Genomic DNA, 24,215 nt, shown 5'->3' on the forward strand with positions numbered 1-24,215 from the left:
TAGAACTGGAGTGACGTGCTGCATTTTTGTAGTTTTAGTGAGAACAGGATCAGCTGACTTTGTCATTGTCTTTATGTGACTCTGAAGGTTCAGGTGTGAGTCCATCTCCACACCCAGATTTCAGGCCTGATCTAGCTCTAATAAGTGAAGCTTTGTGCAGACTCTAGATTATTCCTCTTTAGATCCAAAAATAATAACTTCAGTTTTTTATACTCGGTTGTAGAACGTTTTGGCACCTCCATACATAGATTTCTGTCCATACATCTGCTCACCGCTTGAATGTGAACACCTTTATTGGGATTTTGAATTACATGTTCAGTCAGCATTCGAAACAAGCAAAGAGGTTCAGTGAAACTGAAATTACGTAATGAGAGGACAATTATGAAAAATGAACAATAAATTAGTAGAAACTGTACTGTATTAGTTGTATGTCTCCTATTTTTACGTTAAAAAGTTGCAAAGGCAGAAAATGTTGTGGTCTGTTTTCAGTTGATGCTCTAAGTTTTTAATGCATTTCATCTCATGCATAAAAGCACAATCAAACCATCATTAGTGCAAAGCTGAGAAGTCCTTTATCTCTCCATCAATGCAGCAAGCTGAAACCTGTTGAAAGGAGATTTTACACAGAGCAGCCACATTCGTCTGACTCTGCAGAGAGGACTGGCTGATTACTGAAAACTATGTCTGGAGGAACATTATTAATTTTGCCTCACAGGAAGTAGTATCCTAAATAAATCCTACTTCTTCAATAACAGAAATAGTTACTTAGGAAAAACTGTTTCCACCACTCCCTTTTTCCTGAGAGTGGGTGTTGAGCATGAGGCACCTTCCCATTTCCCTCTGGGTTGGCTGTTTCTGTGCTCAGGGCAGGTCCAGGCCCGTCTTGAATAACATGTGCAGCGGAGGAAACTGCTGCGCTCTTTGGACTACATAAAAACTCACCACATTGACTTGGTTTGATCATTGACTGTTTAGTCCTAAATAAAAAGCTCTGGCTTATTGTTTGTTTTATTTAAGTGGAGTTACGCTGTGATTTATTGTAGAGTGAGCGCTTTACTGTTTGGCAGGCGGACTCTTTAGAAAAAAAAAAACAATCCAGCCAGAATATTTTGGCTTGCTTCTGTCGTTAGACTTCTGATGAGCTAAGGTGGGTTTACATTAGCTTCTGTGTGAGTGTGAGTGTGTATTTGGCTATTCAGTGCAGCACGTACACGTAATGGGAAACAGTGACTGTATTTAATTTGTCATAGGAAATTAGATTTTAAGAGTTCCCAGTGGGATATACATCAAGAATGGCATCCGAGTTTGAACTTGGAAAGTTGAGGCTTGAAATGCAGCCCTGAGATTTATTGTTACTTTGCAAGTAAAATGTACTCAACATGCTAGATGCATAGAAGTTCACAAGTACATTTTTTAAAACCCAAGTCAAGACTCAAGTTTTCCACCCAAATTCAGTCATGGTCCAAGTCTCTAATGATAGAAATAAATATTTTTTTCACTTGTATTATTGGTCCTAAATTACCAGATGAACATTAGATCATTATTTGTGTATCTTTTAACATGCAATTTACTATTTTAAATCAGCCAAAGATTGCTTTATAATAGAAAAATTGATCAAAGAAATATTTACTCAACTAGAGATATAAATATGCATCTCTTTTTTGCGAAAAATAATAGTTTAAAATCTGCTAAAGTCAAATTTTAGAATGAATCAACCTTTTTTTTAATGTTATTATAATATTATAAAGTTAATACATGTTTATCTCTGTCTTCACATTATCTACTACTTCATTTTTTATTGCACCAAATATGGTTTTCTTCTCTTCACTTCTAAATGGTAAAGATTTTTAAATATTGCTATTTTCAGATGAGTGTGTCTTTTATAAGGCTGCAGTTAGCTTGGCAGCGAGAGAATGTCAGAGGTGAAATTATTTTATTTTATTCTGAAATTATCCTGTGATCATTATTGTGAAGCTTCATGAAACAAACAGATTTTTATGAACCATTAACATCTCATAATCCACCAACATCACTGGCTAATAATCAAATTCATCCTTTCACAATAAAACCACGCAGCAGCTGCAGTCGTCATCTCTGACTAAATAAAAACTGTTGGTACCTGTGATGTTTGTATTTCATTAAACAAAAGGCAAATATAGTTTCGTACAACCGCAGGTTTATTTAGTATCTAGTAAACAAGGTGGTGAGAAATGCATCGGCTTGATATCATCATCAGGGGTTCGCTCAACAACAATGAGCAAATCCCATTAGCTTTCTGACTGCAGCATGGCCAGTGCAATTTTTCAGATCTGGTCCAAATTCTAAAGGAAAATTGAACACAGCAAAATTTTCTTTAAAAATGTTCCATTTACTTTTTTATCAACAAAATTATTGGGATGGGCAATATGTTTTGTTTTTTTTATCACTGCATAAATTCAGAGCTTTACAAATAAAAACTCTGCTTGAAAAATGAAACATTCCCTAAATATTTTTAAATGATTACATCACTACACCAATGAGTTAGTTCAACTATCCAGCTAACCAGAACTCACAAACTATGTTCAGTCAAGTTTTTGAAACATGAACGCGAGGTTTACTAGTACGTCTATGGAAACAACAATGTAAAAACATTTTATCAGCTGAAGTGACAATATGAGCAATATATTTACATTTACAAACTCCATTATAGTTCATTAACTACGTGAATTATTGTCTGAAAAAGATTTCTTTTAAACCGTGCAGTAGAACGTTGTCCATCTCATCTACAAAACTATTTGTGGACTATTTGACTCTACAAGAAATTCCAGTATTTTGTTTTCTATATAATATGTTGTGCTACTCAGAAAAATAATCAGAACTATGCAGTTCTGACCTGCTATTGCTCCAAACCTCTGCAGCATTCATATTCTCCAGTCCTCAGGGGTAATGGACTATTTTTTGTCTGTTTTGTCTTCGTGTTGCCTTGGTGATGAGTCGGCATGGTTGGAGATGGGAGATGGGCAGAATGTGTGTGTGTTGCAGCACTGAGGAAGAGATGGGTGCTGAATGTTTCTACTAATACCTCTGTGTTGGAGGTGTGAAATACACGGTCAGGCGCTGCTGGTTGTGAGGCATCTACTCCAGAATCGCCCAAAGCATCCAAATGGAAATTAAAACTGTAGGATCTGAATCTTGAATCTTCTGCTCTACAGTGTACTGAATTTTCCAGTATTATGCATCATTTATTTTCACATGTAGTGTTTATTTCTTATACTTTACATACTTCTGTACATTTTGATTAGCCAGTGGGTTTTACCGTAGTTATCATTAATAGTTTTAAAGGGCCATTGGAATTTAAAATTAGAAACTGACTCAGTCTTTAAACCACAAAGTGTCGCAATAGATAGAAAAGTTGAAAAAATTTAATTTAGTTTGAAAACAAAATAAAAAAAAACATATATATTTTTATATATATATATATACATATATTTTGTTTTAGTTATTTCACCATTAAGTGAGTAGTTTTATTAGTCATCTGTTAGGTTTTCTGTTTCTTACCCAATCAGTCATTGTACATTTGAAAAGACCAGAAGTTTAACCCATCTTGGGATGGTAATTTATTTAATTGGAGATTACAGCAAGTTATGCATAGGCTTCAAGAAAAAAAATCACGTGGAGACATTTGTTAAATCAAAGTGTAAATTCTTTATTAACCAATCTAATCTATCTCTACGGGGATTTACTGATGTGAAACGTAACTCATAATAAGAGAAACACAAAGATAAACCACAAATAACAGTTTAGTACTGATCATAATAAAAAGGGCTTTGACCAGAATAATAAATGAATGCATTAAGAGCTTTAAGACCACTTGAGAATTTCCTAGACTCTTCTCAAAACTCTTTCTGGAAAAGTTTCCTTACCCTATCTGATATCTATCTGTTGAAGGAATAGAGAACAGAAAGCATAAAGAAAAAAGTAAAAAGAGTAGATGTCACTGAATGATTGGTCAACATAGACGATCCCACCTGCGTAGTTAAAGATGTCATTTTTTTTCTCTACTCGGGGATCATCACACCCTAGAAATATTAACAAAAATTCAATTTTTGTACGCCTTTAGGATCTGGAGGGCCAGCCACAGTTAATCAAAAGGAGAGTTGTTTTAGGCAACTCCCTACATCAGAATGCAAGACACAAAGTATCTCTCTCTTCAGGGTGGCAGCAATTTGATGCAGATAGGACTAACACAAACAACACGACAGATTCTCTAAGCAGACTTACTGGTGAGACTGATCAGAAAATCCCATAAATTTGTCTTTTTTGGCATTTTGTGCTCTGACTAATGCGTCCCTTGCCATATCTTGGGGGTCCCCCACCGTACAAACACCGTGGGATTTTTCAACTCTGGCGAACGAAACTTGACCAGGTGACCTTTGCGTACTTGTATCATAGAAGGAATCCCCTCCGTTCAGTTCCAGATTGGACTTAAGCTCACCTCATAGAAAGTCCTGTGACGCAATATGTTTCTGCAGCCTGCTGACGACATCAGCCGCAGTCATCAAGTGTTGAAACTGTGACTAGGAATGCAAGTACTCAGGGAGTCGTGCATTGCACTCTCTCAAGTCTCAGAAATCCGTTACATTGTTTGAAGATTTACTTTCAGTATTAATTGCACTTTCCCATAAGGCTTTCTTTTTGATGTATAAAACATTATGCAGAAAGTAATTATTTTCAAAATGTTTTTTGCTTGTTGAAGTAGTAACTCTAATCCAGACCATGTGAATTCTAAGAGAGCTTTGTTATATGCACCTGATTTTCCCTTAAGTTCCTTATTTATGGGACTCTGACATACTGACCTTTTGTTTCTAAAATCAACAAAGGCGTGGACCTCCCATGAGTTTGTAATAGTCACAGACAAGCTAGAAAGAGGAGCTGGAAGCTATTCCTCTTATACACACACACCTAATATATTTTTTTTCCCCTTCTCATTTTCCTGTAAGCAGGACTGAGGTGATCTAATTTTCACTCCTCCACCCTCAAGTTCACTCCCCTTTTCTTCGCTTCAAAATGAATCATAGTAACTTGGAGTTTATATGCTTGAACGTGTCATACAAAACGGCAAGAGATGAGCAGCTGCAAGATTCAGAAGTATGTGAAAGAAATGTGGTTTTCCTGTCAGTTAACCGATTTTCGTACCACCTCCCCTCTATTAATGAGAGACCACATTTAAACAAACAAAAAAAACCAACAGAATTTAAGAAGAGATGAAAAATGTCTGATACTGCAGTGGGAGACAGCCCTTAGTGCGGTTAGGGTTGGCATTGACTGCCATGGAAACCCTACGGTGCATTTGTGGTGTGTGAGACGGGTGTGCAGGAGAGTGCATGCTGCATGAGGGTCCACAGAGCCCTTCATTGTTCTCTGACTGACTGTGAAGTAAAGTCTTCATCAGTTTGCTACTCCCTGTTATTTCTTTAAGTGGTGCAGCTGTTTACACTCCATCCATATTTATTTCCTGAGGATCCACTTTTGTTTCAGTGTTACTGCTCATATGGAAGTAGAAATGCAACATTCGGAGTCTGTAACCACGCAGTAAAAAGTAGCTAAAAGTATCTCTTTTTAAAAAAATTTAGCTTCTGTCATGTGATGCCGTGTCACCTCACAGTTGCTGTGTGTGTTTTAACCTTCTGATCAAAACACACTAAAACTACTGGCCTTTTAAAACTTTCAATATTGCATTGACAATCAATGTTAGCACTTATATTACGGCATAGAGTCTCATCGCATGGTGCTTAATAAAATGTTACTTATTTCCAGTTAGGACAATTCTTCGTCAGGGTTTCCCCCAGTGTATTATAAGCCTGGCAGGCCACCAGGCTTTACTTGTGCCCCCACCAGGCTAAGAATTGCTTATTTATTTAAGTCTCTTTAAAACGTTTGCATTTTTTAAGACTTTATAGTTGGTGTTCAGGTGTTAATCTTCAATCTTTCAGTAATACATGATTATCAAGATATATTTTCAAATTACCTGTCAACTTTAAACATTTTTTAATGCAAAAACACTTTGGCCCCTGGATGAATGACTGCATTAACACCCAACCACTGGGCTTAGCAAGTTTTCTGGGGGAAACCTTGCTTTGTCATATGCATGTTGTGTGCAGCAATACTGCCGTTCATAAATTTGCGATATACTAAACTATTATTTGAGTTCGGATTTATACCTTGCCAGATTTTTAAATATGAATGCAAATTGCTCACCCAGTTTGTGGCTAATCAGCGTTTGATGAGCTTAATGAAAATAGCCAGCCCCTAAAACATTCATTGCCTGATTTTATCTCTCTATGAGTAACTATGGCACTAGTAGTTGATGTTTTAATAAAATTAGCACATCAGACGTGCCGAATCTTGATGTGGGAAAACCAATGAAATGTATATTTTCCTCATAGTTGGCTCATATGGTAATTGTTGGAGGATTCTGTGATGGATTATTTAGCAGATTGGAGTTTAGGTTTAACTCGGCTTGGAACGCAGTAAAGAACCAGCTTGTTGACACATTTAAACCCTATGACGACTGACTGAGCTATTACCAAACTAGATGCACGTCAGTAGCAATTGTTCAGCATGATATAAATAGAGACAGAGATAAAGTTCATGCCTTTGTTTCAACCAGCCTAGACTCTTATAATTAATTCTGTGTCAATTTAATATTGTTCAGCTCTAACACACTAATAATGTTTTGCTAGTGTTCCATTGCAACCTTAATACTTGCTTTTCTCATAAATTTATTTTATCTCATAAATTGATAGTATGAAGCTTCTTTTGAGGCTGTAACAATTTTCGTATTGCTGTCGTGAGTGCAAACTTGTCATAAAAAGGCAAAAAGGAAATGTTCTTACTTTGTGTTGAGCAACATTTTGAGCATGGCTACATTTTGTTTTTGTTTGATATCTTGAGTTTTGGGAAGTTTTCCATCACAAAGTGACAACTGCACGATAGTGATTTACACGGTCACATGTTTTAGAAACGCGAGTTATGGTTTTAAGCTACTGCGACAGACTGGCGACCTGTCCAGGGTGAACCCCGCCTCTCGCTTGGAACGTTAGCTGGAGATAGGCACCAGCACCTCCTGACCCCACTAGGGACAAGGGTGTTAGTAAATGGATGGATGGATGAGTTTTAATCTACATAATTTCACAACATCTGTTTGTTTAAGTGCACTAAAGGGGAAAAATGCTAACTTTTTGCTTGTGTGGATTTGATTTGATGACATCACAAGAGGCACAAATAAAAAAAAATGAAGCTGATCAGCATAAGTAAACACGTGGACACGTGACATTTTTCAACATGGATTCAGAAGCTATCTTTCTGACTCTGCTCTTAAACCATGACAAAGACAGTCATGAATGACGACACTGACGCAAACACTGTTGATGACGTTGATAAATTTCAGACCTTCCTTCACCTGATTTCAAATTGGTTTTTATGCATAGTCTCCACTCATGTGATCGCTAATAATTAGCGACAGTGGAATCCAGATATTCTAGTCTGTGCTGGTCTTCCTAACAAACTGCTTTGGTGTATTTTACGGTATGATTGTCCTGAAATCCATGTAGCTCAAACGTTTTGCTGTAGTCATACAGAATTACATGCAAGTATCTTTTGAGTGAAGAATTGGATTACAGTCATGCAATGAAAGAGGAAACACACACTAAGAACAATTGAAAACTTGGTACCCAAACCAACTGTTGCCTCACACACACAAGGTTTTCAACCAATGTTCAGAGATGGGTAAATTACTCAAAGATTGTACTCTACCCAATATTTGGGGCGGAGGACAAAGAGTAACCCCGTTTTAACAAGTAAAAGAAGTAGCCATCTAAAAAATTGCTAAAGTAAGTACATTTAAAAGTTAGTTTTTTCCTCCCAAAAATGTAACTGAGCATAAGTAATTAGTTGGCTATGCTTCAGTAGAGTAGCAAATCAAGTTCTGTGACTGAATACAACTAAAGAAAATTTTCTTCCTAGTAGCTTGAAACCCCCCCCAAAATACTGGATAAGTAATAAAAAAAAATCAAGAGCAATTCACCATTTAGTCATCTGTTTGTTATTGAGAGCGTGTTATTCATTTTTACTCTACTGCAAAATCTAGCGATAAGTGGGATGACCGGGAAAATCGTGAACACATTCTTGGTCAGGCTTTCATTGTCCCTGCTGGTGTGTGAATCCTCATATCGGCAGTGTGAGGATCAAACAACTGCTACATTCAGGCATTAAAAAACCCCCCAAAATATCCTAGACTAAGAAGATTACTTGAGCTTCTGTTCCTTTTTAGATTTGACACATGTTACTGAAAGAAATGCGATTTTATTGTTCCACTTAAATTCAGTGACAGTCCTTCTGTGTCTTACAAGACAAAGTGTTTCCTCAGACTTTGTCACTGTGTCCCTTCTGTGGCCTTATTCAACCGAGCTGTTTCTGTTGTCACCGTTACACCAGGGAATCACTGACACATTTGCCTTTTCTGTTGAAACACCTGCGCTGAGAACATGAAAGCATTCTCTGTTTCCTCTGGTTCACAATCTTAAAGACATCCTTTGCTATGCTTATCATTTTCACTTCCCCATCTTAGTTGGAGGAAACGTGAATAGTTGGAGAAAGAATTGGATTGCAAGTGGAAAGCATTTCAGGGGTTCTAGTAAATTATTTTTTGCAAAAAGCCTTCCTGCTTGTGAAAGTGCATGGAAGAGGAGCGGATGCAGTTGATTGTGTTTCAGGTCACCTAAGTACCTGGCGTGGGTGTCAAGTGTCTGTGTCCACAATTGCTAATGGGAACAAAAACCACTAAGTGGACCTAGGGCAAGTGAACTTTCTTTCTGTTATTCCAGAACTGAGACACAGCTTGCTATTAAAATGTGCATCCCACTATAGTTTTTGTTTTACTTTTTTAATTTATAGTTCTAGCTTTTTTTCTACAAAGGTTGTTGCTGATTTTGAAATTAGCGGTAAGCTTTTTTACCATGAAATGACAGTTCATGTGAAAGAACTCACCTTCCTGGTTAACTCTGTTGGTTAATCATACGTCCTATGTACAGAGGCCATAGTCCTCCTTGTGTTTGACTCTTCATCTTAAGCCATTTGCTGTTCAATAAAGGGCATTAGAATAATAAACCAAATTAAAAGCATCAGTATGTTTGTATACTGTTCCTAGAGTTTAAAAGCCTTTTAAGAAGAAACTTCAGATACTCCATTTCAGCTAGCTTGGTTAAAAACTAGTCCCCTGTTCTACGTTCTGCTTTGTACATAGGGTCTGGACCCGTGGCTATTTAGAAACGATTGCTTCTTGGAGGCGTGGACTTTGTTAAAGTTTTAAATGTTAACTAATCGCTAACGTTTGTCCGTGACGTATTTAATTCGCTGGTTGGTCGCTATGAAGCTTACCGGAAATTGTCTGTGCTGTAGAGAACCATACCCCACTATGAAGAGAGTCGCAGTGGGGCGTGCGAATGAAGGGACTGTTAATGTTAATTCCATGGCCAACATGGACGGAACGGCTACGTTCACTTCCTCTGCTGCCATTGCTAAAATTACAGACATACTTAGATTTTACAACAATGCAGAAAATTGACGTAATCGTTCACAACTTCTTCTGTATGCTGATTGGCCAAAATTAAAATTATACTGGAGAAATCTGCTTCAATGGGAGAAATCCCAGATGAAGATGAGAAGGAGATGAGAATTGAGAGGAATTGCGAGAGACAGCAATGGCCAGGCTAGCTTACAGCAGTTTGAGAATAGTTTGGAATATTCTCAACCTAGGTCTATTTTACAGAACTTTATGGTTTAGAGAGAGTAACCAAACTGAAAACCAGCTTTAACGGGTGGATATAGAAAAATCCTCCGGTTGTGCCTTCACAAAGCAGCTTTTACTCTTCTTTTGCACTGAACCCCTCTCAAGTGTCTGCGTGTGTATGAGTGTGTGCTGATTTTTGTTTCTGGTGACACCGGACTCCAGAAGTGTTCCAAGTGAGCAAGCAGCACCTTGGCAGCATTAAATCCACACAGATACAAATAAAACAGCAACTAGCTTTTAAACCACATAACCAAAGGACTGTTTATCTGCAACATGAGACCCTCAATAATCCAACTGAAGCTCACACTAACTTCAGGAGACTCTGGTCTTTATGTTTAAGCAATGGGTAGAACTCCCTCTTGTGGACATATAAAATATGTATTTTCTTTGTTTATTTAATCCTAATTTGAAAAAAGTTGTCATACAATGCTTATATGTTGCCAAAAATGAACAGATATGTGAAAACATTGTTTCGGACTGTGGGGGTTTCTATCCACTAGTTAGTGCAAAGATAATATCAATATGGCATAAACTACTGAGTCTGTAAACCTCCAAACTTAGTTGCTCCTGCGTGAGTTCTACTGGACATTTTCTGAGTTAGCACCACAGTGATGGACATAAATCAGGAACAACAGGACTTGGACTTTGCCAGTTGATTACTGCGTCATATTGAAAACATAAAAACATTCTTATCCATTTGCACAGCATGATTAAGGGAAGAAATGTGCCTTTCTTATTGGTAGTAACAATTACAAGTAATTTAAATGTAATTACAAATATTTTTGTTTGCAGTGTTTATAACAACAGACAAATCTTTCCTTGCACTTCTAGTTTTACTGCAACACAACACAGACACTAGAGGGCAGTGGTTCTTTGCTTAGAAAGTGGTATCTAATGTATTTCTCATTTCAACTTTAAAAGAAAAAAATTTATTGCAAAACTTAAAACGTAACAATGATATTTAAGTTCATTGAAATAACCAAATGCCTACAGATTTTAATTTTAATGGAGATTTTTTCTGTTCTGTCTGTTGTGGATGCATGTTGTGAAATAGAGAAAAACAGAAAGATGAGTAATCAGCATAAACACTGTGTATACAACAGGATTCGTGTGTGTGTGTGTTGTGGGGGCAACGCTTGTTATCTGGTGTCTGTCCAATCGCAGCGTGATTCAGACGATTTCTACATTGACCTCAATAGATCAAAGTGAATTCAGCTGGCGGCCGATGAATACTCTCTCTATGGCTTCACGTCTCTGTCTCTTTTACTCACATACGCAGATTATTTTGAACCCCTTTGTCCCATTTCTCGCTCTCTCCTGCACACAAACAGACTGAGTTCTGAGGGGAACTTTAACTTATCAAATATCAGAGACTGAATTAATATAGAAAAGCAAACACAGACACGGCACCGCGGGAGACTTACCACATAATAGGGCGATGACGGCTTCTAGGAGGGGGATCCAGTGCAGATGAGATGGATGGATTTGGAGGATCAAATGCTTTCATAGACGATATAAACTTTCATATTTTTCCTGTGTAGGCAGTTTATTTCCAGTTCAAGAGAAATGAGTAAGTAAAGAAATCAGTTATATAGCCATTTGATAAATTATACTGTCAGTATCTGACATCTACTTCCCTAAACCTCATAAAGTGAAGAGGTGACTCTAAAAGAATGTATTACCCACTTCTTTACTTAAAGAAGAGATAATTAGCAGGACATCACAATCAATAGAACAGTACCGTAGATCAAGTCAGGGATTCCCATTTAACATGCAGACATTTTATGAATGGTGCACTCCATGCTTTTAAATAATGCATGCTCATTGCTTGTCCCTGCCTCCCCCCCGCCAACAGCCTCCTACACAAAGGGACATGTGCGAAAACATTTCATCTGGATCCATTTGTGATTGTCACAATTCTTTAAACAATGCATTACAGCTATCATTACTGTTGGCACATTAATTATTGGTGACAGAAGTGTGGATTATTTTGAAAACACATCCTTCATGTCAGATTTATTTGGTTCTGAAACTGTGGTTTCTGTTTCACACCAGTGCTTCTTTAGAAGCCACTCATGTGGAAACACAGCTGTCTACTTTCTACGTACGCTGACCCACATACTCTAAAGTCCACACACAACACAAGCTCTAATGCTTGAAATGTTGTGTGTGTGTGTTTAGGTGGAGGTTAAGCAGGATCAAGTATTTATTAGCTGCAAACCATTTTTTTCTATTGCTGGTCTGATTTATTCTCAATATTCCAGTTTCAAACCGAGAGAAGATGAAGGGGGGGCAGCAGAGTTTTCTCCAGCACATCTCCTGAGAGATGAGCAACCCCCCGTTTCCAATCCACCCATCACCCAATCTTCCCTCAGGCCTTTATCTGGAGTTGACATGTCGAAGGGGGCAAAAAGCAGTGGATGTGGGTGTGGTTTGTGGGGCAAGGGTATCTGGGTAGATCTTGGTGGTAGGAGCGGTGGGTGGCCGTCTGATTGGCTAGAGGAACACCACGCTGCCTAATTACACACATACCTCCCCACACAGTGTCAGTCGGCTGGTAGCGATCACACAGACGTCCTCCAAGATTTCTCTTGACAGGAAATCTTTATTTATCTCTAGAAATGTCACGATAGGAACCAGAGATATTTTAGTTTAAGTGTCAAAGTGCAGTTGTATCTTTTTTCTCCTAAAGTCAGTGTAATAAACTAATGGAAACAGATAGTTGTATTCATTAAAAGCTTTTTTTTGTTGAACCCAATTTCTCTCTTAGATCAATGTTGTGACATTAACACCTTATTTTGATGAGATCAGCTCATCAAAAGCTTTTGATCAAAATAATTGTCTTCTGTAAAACAATCTATATTTAGAGCCCAATAGTCTTGGAGTTTCATGCTATACAGCAACCAAGGCATGCTTATTTTTCACCTGAAGTTGCAGACTTCTCATTTATTTATCTTGTTTTTTTGCTAACCGATACAAATCCAGGTCAATTAAAAAGTGACACACCATGTTCCAGTAGTTGTACGTAACATAAAGTAGTATTGTAATTGTGATTAACTTAACTTGTTGACCAATGACATTTTGGAGGCTGCAGTATGTCTTTGCTGACAGACTGCAACAGATACTTTCTTGCTTTAATTTATGTTGTAACAATGCATCACCTTAAACCTGCATATCTTTTCTTACTTGTTTCTGAAGATATATGTGACTAAACAAACAGTGACATTGTTGCGTTGTCTCACGTCTTGCTTTTGCTGTTTTTATTCTGAACTTTTTAGTGAAGTGCCAAGCTAACGTTAGCATTCTAATAATTCTGTTTTGATATGACTTGCTGATAACTTGGCTTGTGATGTATTTCAGGCCATATAAAACTTCCAGAAAAAGTTGGTCTTCATAACCTGAGCAATTGAATTTGAACGTTGTAAAATGTATTGACCAGTGTTTCATCTGCTCTCTGGATATCTAAGCATAGCAGATAGGTCACAGAAGGACAAGGATCCACATGAGTCCGTTTCATTGCGAATATTCTTGTAAATGGTGCAGGAAAAAAAGATTCTAAGTGGGAAACCCAGACTCAATCACGTTGACAATGTTTAGACCTGCAGCGTGATGCATCATGTTAATCCAGAAGAAAGCTCTATCTGTCCTTCAAAACAAATCAATTCCACTGCGGAGACATTGAGAAAATGTGACAGCCTATCTCTAAATGAAAACAAAGAACAGCTTAAAGTCATGATCTTATCAGTCCACTTATCTTATCCCTCCCAGCTCCTCTGCCTTAATGCCAGCTCGCCCACACACACAGTGTGTGACGGACCATCGTTGAACGCTGACCTTTCTGCAGAATGAACTCGTGTGTTGCTGTATTTTAAAACCCCATGCTGCTGCTGCTACCCCCCTCAACATCTGAAACCAGACAAACACTTCAGCCGCTCTCCACGGTACCTGAGCCAATTGTGATGGCGGTGTGCGATGCGAGGAGTTCAACGTGGGGGGAGCAAACTCTTGTAGAGACACTTCATAATGGCCCTCTTTTACTACCCAGCTTGACTGCTTATTAATTTTTGATTGATGTAGGTTTGGGACGCTCCAGGAAGGCTAACTGCAGCCTGGTTTGTTTGTGTTTCAGGTCTTTGTTTGGCTGGTGCCCTTGAATGATGATGTATTCTAGAGGATGAAACTGGCAGCTTTGTGTTCAAAACCCTAAATCAGACGTGCACGTGGGAAACGCGTCTTTTTGTCCCAGATTTAAGACAAAGGAGCCATACGTCTGGATGATCAATCTATTTTTGATGAAGAGCCACTCACCAACCTTCTTCATCTCCATCTGCTCGCTCTGTGTGAACCTCTTTATGTCTGTGCATCGTAATAGCACATTTATATTCATTAATAATCCCACAATAAATGCTACAAACCAGAGATAAGGATTAAACCTCTACATAGAAACTCTTTAATCATCCTTATGGTGACCCTGTGCATGTTTTCATCAGCTGGCACACATGAGGACTGTAGTGAAACAAAGGAGTGCTCAGGCCCCGCTGCCTCCAAAGATTGAGGAGAAAGGAGGGAGTGAGAGGTTTTTGGGTTTCCTCCTGTCATCCTTTGTGTCCTAATTGAAGTTTTTCTGCCTCTAAACCCTCCAGACATTTCCCCCCAGCCCCCTGCTGGTTAGAGAGGAGGGAGGTAGGGGGGAGCAGGCCCAACAGAGGGTTGAGGGGAAAAGGTTCATGTCAGGCTTTGTTGCCACTGGCATGATGCCTGTCCCCGATTGCCCTTCTCTATAGCTTAGAGGTTCATAAACCTCAAAACTATTAAAAGGGGTGACGTGAGGTCTTTTTCTGAGAACCTGACATCATGTTCTCAGAAAAACATGATGTCATGTTAATAATTTTAGTTTTTCAAAGGATGCACATAAATATTATAGCTACTACTTTGGTTCTAATGCAGGTATTTCTCCGGTCAGGAAGAACTAGTGCAGTACATGAGTTGTGAATACTTTATATGTTCGACCCGCATGTGTCTGTGTTGATGAGTGGGGTACAGAGAGTTGCCACGGAAACAGAAGATGAGACTCACTCAAAATATGACATGAACTGCATAGTTCATCTCTCTGTTTTTCTTACTGACTAAAAGAGTGGTTGTCTGATAGAAAACACCTGGTTATATTTTGTCCCATAAAAGACTGCGACCTTGAACTTGTGATGCACTGTGCTGCATCGACTAAGTCAAAAAAGCAATTTATAATGCCACCATTACTGACCTTTGTGATCTTGTGAGGTATCGACAAATTTGGATATGGCAGTCACCTTTGACGGAGCATTAATGTCCCAAGGTGAAGCTATGAGCCCACTTTGTTTCAATAACAACAACAAAAAACAAACGCATGTCCTAATCATGAAAAAAGGTGAATTCTGTGGAAGTCCTGATATAGTGGTGAAATCTGTCACTCATGTACAGTACAGACCAAATGTTTGGACACAACTGTGTGTCCAAACATTTGGTCTGTACTGTATGTTCCACAGTACTTTTGTAATGACAAGTAAACTGTGCTGCCATCAGTTGTAGCTGTTCAGAGCCTTTGGCATGCTAACTCTTCACTGACTCAGACAAAGTGTCTGCTGAGATTAGCATGAGATTAAGTAATGTTATTGCTATGAAACTGATTAGGGTTTGTCCCAGTGCTACAATAGTAACATATTTAAGATTTCCCCCAGAAAACTTGCTAAGCTCAGTAGTTGGGTGCCAGTGCAGTCATTCATCCAGCGGCCCATCGTGTTTTTGAGTTAAATTTTTTTTTAAGTTGACTGGAAATTTGAAAATATCACTTGATAGTTATGTGCCATTGATAGTTTGGAAGATTAATACTTGAACACCAACCATAAAGTCTTAAAAATGCAAACATTTTAAAAAGACTTAAATAAATAAGTCATGCTTGGCCTTCTGGGGGAACAAGTAAAGCCTAGTGACCCGCCAGGCTTATCATACACTTGGGGAAACCCTGATATATGTATGTCATATTTAGGATCTCTGAGTTGCCTTATGATGCCACTGGATACTTCGACTTAGTGTGTTGGGTGTATATTACTGTTTTCATATTTCCTATAGTCGTCAAACTAATGGGAATTGGGCTGCTAGGTAATAATGCAATTTTCCTTTTTACTAACAAATGACCAGGTTACATGTTTACGTCTTGTTAGCTCTGGTTCAGCTAAACATGGCTAATCTCCTGTTTAACTCTGAACTATAAGATCTGCATAATCTTTTCCTGACTTCATGTAGAACATTATTTATTTGGTATGGGTGTGTGAGTGTGCAAGTTTCTGATCGGTCGTGCTTCTGTTATTAATGACCCCAGCAATACATTACATAGTAATATACATAAAGAGGAGGACGATTAAATAAAGCAAATACAAAGTTGTAGAACATTAATACAAGATGCTAGAGAGAGTTTAAAACATCAACTCCCAATCATGTTGTCTTTGATTTTGAAACTGCTAAACTCTATTTTACAAAACAAAATGAGATGTTTTGTCTGCTAGTATGAAAAATCAGTAACTACCATACAAGAATGAGGATTATTTCTCAATAACTTTTATCTGAAGTTCTTGAAGAAAAATCAGAGTTGGCTAAATTGGCATCAGCCTCAAACTGGAGATCGGCCAAGAATCTGTAATCTGTACATCTATACTTTATGTTTAGTTTTGTACGTTACAGTTTGGGATTTAGAAAAATGTTCAGTAAACATATTGGTTTTTAAAGCATGAGATCAAATCTATATGTGTTGTTCCTTAATATTTGTCAGAACATGACGAATATTCTACTTTTAAGCATATATAGGAAGTTAAGTCCAATAGCTTAATTTCTTTTAATAGCTCTGTTTCAGAAAGTTGGTTGAGTTACTTTGAACCAGCTGTTCGGCTTCAGCAGAGATTCTGTTACCCATCCCATGTAGTGACACAAACCGTTCGCTTCACAGCTGCTTCCGAATTCGTTCCTGTGCTTAAAAGAGAGAGTGTGAGAGCAGAGCCGATGAGGCGTTTATTTGGGATCGAGATGAGAGAGAGAGGGCGAGAGAGAGAGGAGGGGTGGATGGAAGAGAGCAAGCCAAAGAGAGAGGGAGTGTTTCTCCCTTTCCCCTAGCAACGGTTGGTGGTGTTCGTCTCCAACCTCTTGTTTTCTTTTGCACACACACACACACATACGCACCCCCACGAACACATCTCCTGCGCTCATTCAGCTCACTCGCCTTCAGCCTGTTGGAGCCCCGGGGTGTCTCTTCACTTTCGTTTTCTCCAAATGCTTCTCTGGACTTTTTCTTGCCAGACAAAGGCTTTTCATCACGGATAAGAAAACAGAAATTCTTTGCAAAAAGCAGCGAGATTAAAGAGCGGAGGACGTAAGAGAAAAGCGCAGAGAGTGACAGAAGGAGAGCGAAGGAGGATGGAGCCTCTGAGCGCTCACGGTCTGCCCCGGCTCTCCTGGATCGACACTCTCTACAGCAGTATGTATCCATCCATCCCTCCATCCATCCATCCATCCCTCCATCCATCCATCCATCCATCCATGTCCTCATCTCCACTCATAGATGTTCCTCAAGCCGTCTTACTTTGCACTCCCCATTTTCCTCCTCGTTTCCCTTACACCTACGATTACATGCACACACTTTGAATTCTTTGCATTTTTTCAACACTTTTGCTCTGCAGGTGTTATGGTGGATATCTGTAACTCAGCAGAAAACTCATCTGCATCTCCATTTTTTTCTGCTCTAGAGTGGCAACACCTCACTCTGGCTGTTTTCAGACATGAAGGCAGGGGGATGCCCTTATATTAGCAGTATGTGTCTGAAAACCTGGAGGTAGAACTTTATGTTCCAAGCCATGCAGAAGAGCAGCTCTCTGATGTTTAATTTTAATCAGTTCTTTACTGTATCCTTCATGCTGTGCTGCAGACGCTTGCTGTACACTGGGTCAATAAGTGTTCAGATGGCAGTCCTGTTTAATAAAACAACAATCTCTTAATTTCCCTTTGATAACTTTCCAATGACTTTGATTTGTTTGGTTGTTGTTTAGCTTAAAAAAAGCATAATACTCATTCATATAAAACAACATTCATAAATTAGGGATGAGCATTTAACATACCATTTATTGTGAAAAATTTCTTGTCATGAAAAGAATTTTGATTTAATGTTCTCACAATAGATGCCAGTTAATGTTAAAACACTCATGAACTATCTTCTCCCATTTTTCCTGCCAGAGCATCCACAAATGTCAGTAAATTTGAAAATAGGATTAAATAAAGTCTCTCTGTGCAGTTTGGCAATATAAATCACACTTCTTTAAGTATATGGCATCAAGAGCAGCTTTAACTTTGTGGCGATATGAACGCTATGCCTAAAAAGAAGTGATAAATACTTTTTAATCATAATTTTAATCATCACCATAGTACCACACAATACTGTGATGAAATTCCAAGTCCATATCGCCAAACCCTACCATACTTTAGTGACATGTATGAATGCTTTTCAGATCAGCTACTGTTATTCTATGCAGCGAAACCCAGGTCTGACCATGGTTCAGTTGGTGTGTTTTTGAGCTTCTTTGTGTGTACGTTGGGAGTCCTGGGCACATGGCACGGCCGCTTGGGATTTGCACCACTGTGCTACTGCTGTTGCCATGTTGAAATCTCCTGAGAGAAAGTAAATAGGAGGATGGACAACATGAAGTCCTGGTGGGATTAAAACGTAGAGGAAAAGCATTTTATCTTTGTGGTAAAGAGTGGTAGAATATACTGTACTTTCCCCTCATTAATCTTATAAATATTGTGTGAAATGTTTCATTAAAAATAATTTTAGCAGATTTTCTTAAACGCTTTCCTGTGATGTGTATTGCTCTTTGGTTTGTTAAATCGTTTTTTTAAATTGTAACTGTGCAGGAGCTTCAAATTGCCTTTTCAGTGGGGAGAGTTAAGGGGAGCAGACGGTGTCACACAGCTCCGCAGTTCAAGAGGATTTCACCAACGTCAACTCGATTATTTTTTAGAACAGTTAACATTGATGCCTGTAGAGTTACTAGAAATTTACATTAGAGCTGAAATTTCCAAAGGACAGCCAACATTTTGGAAACGATTATCATCTGTGACAGAGTTTAAATCCTGAAAAGACGAAAAAACAGGGTGACTTTAAAAATATGTTTCACAATAATGACATTTCAAACTCAAGACTAATAAAGCTAATACTATATATCATGTATGTTTAAAACTGACATTTGGTTTTTTTAAGAAAGCATTCACCTGAAGGAAATGCCACTTAAAATAAGCTGCACACAAGTTGATCGCCCTCTACCTCCAACCTCCTAGCCGGATGCTCAAGTCTCTCTTCTGCAGACTATCCAGATGAACCCTACCTTTAAATGCTGCTGGCAGACACACGGAGGTTTTATGCCTACAGTGGTGTCATTTTGTGTTGATCTTGTTGTACTTCACATGATGTGTAAGAAAAAATGTCTGCAGAGCATCGTGACTTCTTACTTCAAATGTTAACAAGCATAGAGATATAAATAATTATATTAACATAGTGCCCATCCCAGGGGTCCTTTAGTTGGATCCCTATTTCAGAGAAACAGGGAGCCAAAAAAACCCTCTTTGCTCTTACTGTTGAAACCCTTACCAGTGGCGTCAGTGTTCTCTCATGACTGTAAATGCTTTACAGAGCTGGATTTTTTTAGATGCTCAATGCATGCATTAATACTCATCTACCTGTGTTTCTGTTTGATAATCAGTTTCTGAATCATATTTAGCATTCACATGGTTTTGCTGTATTCGGTGTATCCTGGCATCCATGTGAAGCTGATTACATTCTATTTCAATACCCTGTGGAAGTGGATCCATTTTTAATGGCACCAGAGGCCAGGTGTATGCACCAGGAGACTGGATATTAGTTTCACAACTCTTTACTATCATGAAAAGAAAAATAGCCACAAACATTCATGCAGCTTAATATCTTTTGCTTTGTCTGTGGAAAGTTGCTGAAATTGTCCTCTGCTCAAGAACATTCAACATGAGTAACACCTCAGAATGTGTGAAGAGACTCATATTTCCGAGGAAATAGTACGCTGACCGCATCCCTCTGCTTTCAAACCGGTATGCATCCCAACTACAGCTTCCTCTGTTTTCCTGGAAGTTACTAACGCGATGGTGTAATTGCATCTGTTCTTTTTAGCCGCTGACGTGTTAATGGCTGTGTGTGCGCCGATCGGTGACCGCACATCCTGAACCACAGGAGCCAAGTGGGAGTAAATGCTCAAAGGCAGAGTGACTCTGCTTCTCCCAGAGAGACTGAAGCCTTTCTGTTTAACCCCACCGCCGATTTAGGCAGCGTGTTGCATTTCTGCCACGTGTTTGTTCTGCAACAGCTAATCCTAAAAGGCTTACAGCACCAGTGTGTTGAACAGTAAAAATAAAACATGATAAATTAAAGTCTTCACATTAGAGCAAGCCCACTTGGAAGAGAAAAACAAGGCAAGTCCAGAGCTTTCATCAGTCTTCCTCTGCAACATTTGTCCAGTCAGCATCTAAAGTAGTCGAATCTCTGAGAGCAATTAGTACGTCTCAGCTACTTCCCTTCAGCATTTTTTTTTTTGTCAACATTTTTTCAGCTCTTGTTTCAGTTCTGAGGCTAATCACTGTCTCTGGTGGGTTTCTCAAACAGAGTCATAAACTTAATCAGTTTTGTTCTAATCTGCTGCAGAGTGAGGACTTTCCCCCCTTTCTGTGGTTTGATGCTTTAGGCTGCTTTCTCAGTTTTCTGTCTTAGAATCTGACTTTATGAGATACCAAGATATTGTGTAACATCAATCATAGCTTTATGACTTAGTTGCTACAGCGACTGGTAATTTTTTGTGTGTGTTTTAGCTTTGTGTCATGGATAAAAAAAAAAATATTTTTCCTATTTAGTTTGTCAAGTTATATCCCCCATTGACCATTGTTTACAATAGCTCCTTTAACAAACCGTTTCAATGGAATGTAAAAAAAAAATAATTAAAAAAACATAAAAGAAGAAATCTACCAACATTTTACATAACGGGCAGTATTTGTTTTTAATTTTTGTATGAAGGTATTTCATGTTGCTCTGACTGATGTCTTCATGCAGGGCCATTTCCTGAAGTGCCACAGTAATGTTGACATATTTGATGTGACTTCTTGACCAAAAAGGTCACAACATAATTTTGTCATTTTGAATCGTATGTGCTAAAAAAGTTAAATAAGTTATTCTGCTTTGTAAACTTTGCATTCTGATTTGTACATTATAACATTTAACAACTGGTGTTTCAGCTGCCCTCTGCATCTCTGCCTATACTGAAAACATTCCAAGCGCAACGCATGGAGGAGGGCATATCAAAGGCAGACGGACGCCTGCAGCAACTATTGCAGTCTCTCTGCTACTATTTTGCAAGCTATCCAAAACATGTTCCACTTAAAATTGGTTAGCACTTGAACAACATTTAAATGGAGTTTGCTAAGGGACTCAAGTCAATCAATTAAAATGTCTTGACTATGACCTCGGTCTGATACTTGGGATTTAATAGTGATAGACTCAGTCTTTATGGTCCTCACTGCAACCTACAGAATTAGACTTGTCTCTGCCATGCTTCAGTGGCATGTGCAGCTCAATCAAAAGGGAAAGCCAGATTATGTAACAATCTGGATATGGACATTTTGGCATGGTGGGGCCGATGTGGCACGTGCACATTCAGGGACGTAACGTGTGTGCATATGTCAAATGGATTTTCCCTAATCCGATTCAGAGGGAGGAAGGCTTGAATTTATGTGCATCTCTGGGGATGCGATAAAAATAGTTTTTGTCACGCCGGTGTGTCAAAGAGTAGTTCTGCTGTGCTCTAGTAACCACACCACGATAATCAGAATTGGCAGATGAGTAGTTTGTCACTTGTTAAAGATTGTAGCATGAGTCTGTATTTTTATTGCTTTTTTGGAATAAACTGTTCTAATAGCTGGTAATCCATCAATTCTTCATCACTAAACAATTACGAAATAAATAAAGTGTGATCTGATTAATGTAGAGTTTGGTTGTAAGTTAATTAATATAACATGTTAAAGAAGTATGACAAACAATTTCTGTTAGTCATCCACTACCCAGTGTGTTAATGATCAGTAAAGATAACTCCAATGGTCATGAAATTTGCCCCAACTCCTCTGGTCATTTGGTCACACAGTCCGTCATTGGGATGTGACTGTCTCAGCTGGTGACACTACCTCTTATTACATGTGTCTTTTCTGATATCCCATAGAGAAGACCCACAGGTGCTTACTCTCTGCTTGAAGTATTTTGAGAAGAAGGCCAGATTATTGAAAACCTCTTTCAGTATCATATGGGTACTCAAATGTTTCTAATATATCAACTTGGCTATTCCACAGTGTAGCAAAGATTTGATCAGGCAGGTCTTCCTTGAAAGAGATCCTAGAGCCGTCCCAAAACCATCTAAGGGTGCATTCACACCAACCGTTTAGTCCCCTTTAATCGCACTCTAGTTCATTTGTCTAGAAATCCGGTTTGTTTGGGGAGGTTTGAATATGCCATTGAACTCTGATGTGGATCAGTGGTTGCGTTAACGGAATATTTTCCGTATTTGATTGGTTATTTTTTTAAACGACGGGAAAATTTAAAGCCTGTCGGTCATTTGACAGGTTATAATTAACACCCTTGACCTGGTGCAGATGCGCAGACATTCTAGACTTTACGCAAAGAGTTCATCGTAGAGACAACTAAAATCAATTAATAAAAAAATATTTTCTGAATATCATCTCATGAACACTGAACTACTAAATGTGTCTTTGTGACCGGGAGCTGACAGCGTGTTGAAGAGTTATGGACCGGACGCTTTGGAGTGTCTGGTTGGGAAGCACATTGCTAACCTTTGGTTGAAATGGAGCATTTAATTAGAGTCTCCATTACATACAGAACAGAGAAAACTAAAGAGAATTCAGCGTTGAGCTAATCCATTTATAGTCTAAACAGAGGAGTCGGCAGTTTATCTTGGGGAAATAAATAAAGTTAATTTTAATTAGACTGTAACAAGCACAGTTTGCTGCACTTTTCATACAAAAGGAAGTTTCGCTTAGTGTCTTTTTTATGTGCAGCACCACCAAAGGCAAGGGTTTAAAAAGATTTCTCAAAGGGTTTGGTTTGTTTGACACAATGCGGTGTGAAAGTGAACCGCATCAGCTGAAAATGTAACAAATGTTGCAGCATTGGTCCCCTATCGAACTGAGTCTACCGGACTATCAGGTGTGAAACACCCAAAAGGGACCTTAAATACCTTCTTCAACCCTGGGAACACATCGGGATTGCCCAGGATTAACTGGAAAGTGTTGCTGGGAAGAGGAACATCTTGAACCACTACCTCAACAGAGAGATGGATGTGATTCCCAGGCTGCCATATTCTTTGTCTGGATTTCCTCTGGAGCACATTAACTGTAATTGATGGAGTTTACTGCCGGCCAGCAGCTCCTGGCTGACTTCAACTCAGTCCCAGTTCTGTCTTCATGTGTTAAATGTTAGCAGTTATTTGGCTGTCACATGCCTTGTCTCAGCAGACGGACTCTCTGCGATTCTGGACAGCTTCCCAGCAGACTCTCTGAGGGGAGTTTTAGTAAATCCAGGAATGTCTCGGCTGTTGCACCTTACAGAGACCCGATGTGACCAAACCACTTGTCTTTCTCTAACTTCACCTCTCAGAAAGAACATCCAGTACTTCTACACTCCAGGGGCCATAAAACCAAATCTGCCATCCAAGAGTGCTTTTCAAACATGTCAGTTGTTTCTCAGCCACACAACTTAGGTTAAATCAGCCACCTAATCCAAGTGTTTGCCAGTTGTATATTTAGTTATTTATTATATTTAAATAACTGCATGTTGAACATTTGCTGTTGAACATGCAAGCTTTGAATATCGATTCAAAGCTTGCATGTCAGCTTTGAATCAATGTCCTCGCATCGTTTCATCCCTACCGTTGTCCTGGTCAACAGATGAATCTGTTCTTTCTTTTCTCTGAGCTGTAGCTATAGAAACAGCCATTCAGACTTCTTGTCACACACATGAGCAGGAAACAATCTGAGTCAGCCTCAAGCACTGTTGTTATGTAATACAGTAATCTCTACTGCCCCCTCAGTGCCATCTTTCTCTGCTTTGTGTTCAAGCATTGTCTTTGCTTTGGGCCCGTTAAGGAGTTCAGGCTTACGTAAGAAGTTAATCTCTTCACAAAAAAATGCTCCCCAGTTTTATTTAGCAAAATAAAGATGCTGGAAATGACTAATTTGACTATTTCAAATGAACATGTCTAGCTTATAGCAGTGAAACTGAGATCTGGCT

The 24,215-nt window shown here is 38.7% G+C and overlaps 1 protein-coding gene across 2 annotated transcripts in view; it reads left to right on the forward strand.

Moving 5' to 3' along the window:
- The window catches only part of LOC114152793 (active breakpoint cluster region-related protein), a 130,120-nt gene that overhangs the window by 5,174 nt on the left and 100,731 nt on the right, over positions 1–24,215 (forward strand). The window contains exon 1 of one of the 2 annotated variants that reach the window (XM_028030819.1): positions 17,014–17,330. The exons of the other annotated variant lie outside the window; for it this stretch is intronic. Coding sequence (XP_027886620.1) covers positions 17,270–17,330 — 61 coding nt within the window. The 5' untranslated portion in view covers positions 17,014–17,269. Of the gene's footprint in view, positions 1–17,013; positions 17,331–24,215 lie in introns of those variants that run through there. 2 annotated transcript variants of the gene reach the window in all.

Source organism: Xiphophorus couchianus, chromosome 11, assembly GCF_001444195.1.
Source record: "Xiphophorus couchianus chromosome 11, X_couchianus-1.0, whole genome shotgun sequence".
Classification (NCBI taxonomy): domain Eukaryota; kingdom Metazoa; phylum Chordata; class Actinopteri; order Cyprinodontiformes; family Poeciliidae; genus Xiphophorus; species Xiphophorus couchianus.